At 37.1% G+C, this 4,689-nt stretch overlaps 1 protein-coding gene across 3 annotated transcripts; it reads left to right on the forward strand.

The window, feature by feature from the left end:
• The first annotated feature begins 234 nt into the window (after positions 1-234).
• Positions 235-4,466, forward strand: LOC104249376 (cytochrome c-type biogenesis CcmH-like mitochondrial protein). 3 transcript variants are annotated; one of them, XM_009805789.2, is made up of 4 exons: positions 235-547; positions 1,361-1,557; positions 3,847-3,978; positions 4,074-4,466. In XM_009805789.2, exons 2-4 carry the CDS (start codon positions 1,414-1,416, stop codon positions 4,272-4,274), a joined length of 477 nt encoding a protein of 158 aa, XP_009804091.1. In that variant the 5' UTR covers positions 235-547; positions 1,361-1,413; the 3' UTR covers positions 4,275-4,466. The 3 variants fall into 3 exon arrangements, with proteins under 3 accessions (XP_009804091.1, XP_009804092.1, XP_009804093.1); XM_009805790.2 differs by lacking the exon at positions 235-547 and adding an exon at positions 775-952; XM_009805791.2 differs by lacking the exon at positions 235-547 and adding an exon at positions 1,054-1,134.
• Positions 4,467-4,689: the final 223 nt, after the last annotated feature.

Genomic DNA, 4,689 nt, shown 5'->3' on the forward strand with positions numbered 1-4,689 from the left:
GAACTATAAGCAATTTAGTTAATTGGGTTCTAAATTACTAAATTGTAAATGATCAATGAATTGTTTAAAATAACACAAGGTTTAAATCAAAACTACTAGGTTTGCCGTACCCATTGCCAAAACATTGAACAGTCTATAATTAAATACTATCTATCATTTTTTCTTTTTTGTTATTCTTTCTCTCATCTTTCATTCGAAAACCCAAGTCTTTTTCTTTTGGTAGGAACACCAAAAGTCATACTTTATTCCATTCCAATAATCCTCACTTTACTAACTTGATCATAAGCCGCTGGGTGATCCTCTTCTTCAGCATATATACAGAGAGACAAATATGGTAGCTGATGGATTAGCAAACTATGGTACACACTTATCATGCAGCAACAACTTATAACTTTTTGATACACCATCACTTTTTGTCCACCAACATTTCCATGAAGACAAAGAAGGGGCAGTAAGAAGGAGACTTGTCAGCTCATGCGTTTTTGTTACCCCCATGTTCCCCCAAATGTAAATCCATGCACAACTATGCTCTCCGCTCCTCCCTCCGGTAACGTTCCATCTAGTTTTTGTAATGATCCTTCCAAGGATCCTAGTAGTGAAGTAGCTAGTAGTTTTATTACTGATCCACCTCTGGATCATAAGTATAACATAGTAATAAAGTAATCTTTTATGACCCAAAAAAAGTCGTACTTTACAACTTCTGCCACCTTGGATCAGGACTCAGGAGTAATATTTTATGACATAACTCACTAAATCCTTTTAAACAATTGTCAGTATCTTTTTTTTTCCTTCCATTTGTTTGACAAACAAAGGGTAGAAATAGAATAACATGAGAAAGAATAGATTTTTCTTGAAAGCGAAGAGACGGAGATGAGTGTGCTTTCATTTGTGCATGGATTGCTAACAAAAAGAATTAGTATATTGTTTGCCCATTTTACAAAGAAAATAAAAGGTGTGCTATATTTTAGAGTAAATATTTATCTATTCGACGTTTACATCAAAATTAAGTAACTTAATCTTATTAATTAAAAATAAAAATGAAATTAACATATTGGGATGCCATATTTACAGATTCTAAAAATCTATTAACAGTCGGAGTAGTCATCCCAATATCCTCTGTCCCTTCTCACACAAGTAGGTGTTTCCGGGATTTTACTTTTGGCCGGTACTTTTAACTCTAAATTTTTAGTGGTAAATAAATATTTGTGCCAACAGGGATTGCCGTATTTGTGGCGATTTCTGTGCGTTTGTGTAGCCAGGCGTTGTGCATGTGAAATGTTCGATGAAATGTCTAGCTGAAAATTTTGGTGAGACATATTGGATTTTGTAATTAATTGGTTACTCCATAACTTGTTTGCAGCTTTCTTGGATAATTTTGGAGTTGAGCGGAAAGCTTAGTAACTTATCGAAGCTATGGAGGGGGGAGAGGATCAGGTGAAGAAGGAGAGGGTAGTAGAGGCAAGAGCAAGAAACATCAGCCACAATGTCAGGTGTACAGAGTGTGGCAGTCAGTCCATTGAAGATTCTCAAGCTGACATTGCCATTCTCCTCAGGAAGGTATCTCTTCTGTTTTACATTTTCACTCATTTGAATCACTAGTTTCCACAACAGCAACAATTCTAAGAAAGTTGAGGTCTAATTCTCACTAATTATGTCGCTCCATTTAGACCCGTATCTGTCAAATATTTAAAAAGTTAGGTTCTTTATGATCGGTTTCCACAGTTGTACCAAAAATAAATTTTTAAAAGAAGTATAATAACAAACTAGCTCTGACCAACATGTGTGTGCTGCTGATGGGTATTTAGGCTAGTCGAGTTCCTTTATCCGGCATTCACATATTCCTACTCTTTTGATGATATCATGGTCTGTATGAGATGAGGTAATAAATAGGTGTAGAAAGAAAATTCAGCCAGATGTATAGAATTTTTCTTTTTCGGGTTGAGATTTTAAGGCCAAGTTTCAATAATAAAGCATTCCTAGAAAGGCCACAACTACTCACAAGGCTCATATAATAGATGTCGGATAGAGCACGCGCAAAACATGTAAGGTCTGTTTTAATAACTGGAAGTGATATGTAGTTGAAATGGAGGAAGCAAATCTGCAATACGAAATTCATCTATTTCCTTAGCATTGTCAAATATTGTTTGTGTATATATTAATTTCATTTGGTAGGGGTGTGCTTCACTATGTAATTTGGGCTCTAAGTTTCTAGATAATAAATATCTTCTAGGAACTCCTTCATAGATATAAAGAAAGTATTTCTTTTTGATAAGGTAGAGTTTTCATTCCTCATTGACGTTTGCAGATAAAGAAAGTTTTTTTACTTAGCAGCTTGTTGATTCCTCTGTTTATCAATAACCACATGCATTGCATAGTGGATGTAAAGAAGTAGACCATTATCTCGGCAATAATGAGCCAAATTAGTATTTTCTGTGAATCCACCCGTTAAGTGACTGTGCATTACGATTGGAACGCCCAATTCTCTATCAAATACAGATCTTTTAATCATTTCTTCGCATGTACCTGCAGTAGCATTCAAGTAATGCCCATTGATTCACCTGTTTCAACCTGTGCTTTATGAATTGCTTTGGCACAAAATAAGAAACTATGTCTCCAACACATAAATGGTTGTCAGTTCACGTTGCTATGCAAGCTTAATTACAGCTGAGGTAAACGAACAAGCTGCCCCTGGTAACCCTTTTGAAGGTGCTTAGTTCTTCCGTTTACATTTAAGACAACAATAGGTTTCCCCATATTACTGACATTTATTTTTCTCCCTTCAACTAGTTTTTTCGCCTTTTCTCTGATAATGAGTAAACTGAATTCTTTCAGTTGGTCTATATTGTAATTGACCTTTTCCATGATGGGTTTGGGCTCTTGAGCCGATTGAATATGCTATATTCTGGATTGTCCTTCATTTTTGAAAAAAAGGAAAAAGCTCTATTCTGGACTGTCAAGGAACTATTTCGTCTCTGTGCTGCTAAATATTGCATTTGCTATCTCTTCGACGTAGAGGGTGATAGCCAGATGTGGACTCAAGATTTGAAGGTCGGGGTGCACTTTTGGATTCAATCAAAATCTTCTTTGTGTATAGGGTGCCCATTACTAATATATCACTATTTTCTAAAGACATATACATGTGTACATGGAAATTTTTACCGAATTTTATGGTTGCCGGTGTCTCAGTATAGCATAGGTCCGCCTCTGGTGATAGCTGGGAGCCAAACACAGAAAACAGCTTCTGCATAGTAGGTTAGTCTTTTTTGTTTGTGGGACTTGCTTCTGATGGATAAAGAGTTAATCCCAGAGCTAAAACCATGAGTTCCTGAGTTTTGTGGTAATATCTCGTTTTTAATTAGGTTGGCTCCTATGAGAGTGTTATGTCGGTATTCTACTGTCTTCTCAACCAACTTACTAATTACCTTGATTATCATACTTCAGTAGAATGGTATTCACACACAAGGGAATTTTTCATTTAGGAGGTATGTCATAGGTCCTCTTTGCTTTGCATCATGTGGCTTTAGGTCTTTTTCATTTATCTAATCCAGATATTCTCTTTGGCAATTGTATGTTTGTTCTACTTATCAGAAATTTTAAAAAAATGAAAAATGGAGGACTTATATATATGTTCGTCGAACTGTACTTGTGTCCTGAGCCGAGGGTCTATTGGAAACAGCCTCTCTATCCTCACAAGGTAGGGGTAAGGTCTGTATACACACTACCCTCCTCAAACCCCACAGTGTGGGATAATACTGGGTATGTTTGTTGTTGTTAAACTGTCCTTGTGTCCACGCCTAAGTAATCCCAAATATTGGGCCTGGTTGTTGACTTGGGTCATCTTTTTAGCTAATTCGGGATGAAATTCGAGATGGGAAATCTGACAAGGAGATCTACAGAAAGCTTGAGGATGATTTTGGTGAGACAGTACTTTATGCCCCAAAATTTGATATGCAGACGGCTGCTTTATGGCTCTCTCCGGTCAGTTAAAGTTTGCTCTCTACCTCGGCCTTGTTTTTTCAAGATTATATTAATAGACAGAGGCGCTGAAGTTGTTTGAATTTTTTTTGACACAGCTACTAGTTGCTGGGGCTGCTGGAGGCATGTGGGCTTACAAGAAGCACAGGCAGAAGACTAACGTGCACATTATGGCTCTGAATCTCGTTCGAGGAATTCCATTAACACCAATGGAAAAAGAAACTATGCTCGAGGTCCTCACACCACCTCCTGGAGGAACTTCGTCCTCCAGTTGGTGGAGAAGATGGCTTCAGCAGTGAAAGTTTCTTTAACCTACCATCACTTGTAGCATATTGTTCTGCTGTATTATTGCAAACTTCGAGCTAGTCAAGTGTCAAGATGCCACCCTATCCATGTCATTTTGCATTGGCGTGTTTGAATTGGTCATTGAGATTACACATTTTTCTAAAGGTATTCCCTGAAATAAGTGATCGACATCTTATTGTACAAAACGTACAACTTGATCATGAGCTGACTTCACACTAATGGAGATAAACTACTTTTTTCTGCTTCTCAAAAAGTGTTTCTGCTTCTCCTCAAAAACATTTTTTTTTCTTCTAAAAGCTTGGCCAAACACCTCAGTTTTCGGCCAAAAGCACTTTTGGCCCAAAAAAAAAAAAGCTTGGCCAAACAGGCTATAAATATTACTCCCTCCGTTCCAGTTTATGTGAATCT

The sequence above is a fragment of the Nicotiana sylvestris genome, chromosome 8 (assembly GCF_000393655.2).
Source record: "Nicotiana sylvestris chromosome 8, ASM39365v2, whole genome shotgun sequence".
Lineage (NCBI taxonomy): Eukaryota > Viridiplantae > Streptophyta > Magnoliopsida > Solanales > Solanaceae > Nicotiana > Nicotiana sylvestris.

Excerpts from the sequence above, each read along its gene's own strand:
- LOC104249376 (XM_009805789.2), top strand. The coding sequence starts at position 1,414 with ATGGAGGGGGGAGAGGATCAGGTGAAGAAGGAGAGGGTAGTAGAGGCA. Across the intron at positions 1,558-3,846 it reads TTGCCATTCTCCTCAGGAAG|CTAATTCGGGATGAAATTCG; the intron begins GTATCTCTTCTG and ends TCATCTTTTTAG. Across the intron at positions 3,979-4,073 it reads CTGCTTTATGGCTCTCTCCG|CTACTAGTTGCTGGGGCTGC; the intron begins GTCAGTTAAAGT and ends TTTTTGACACAG.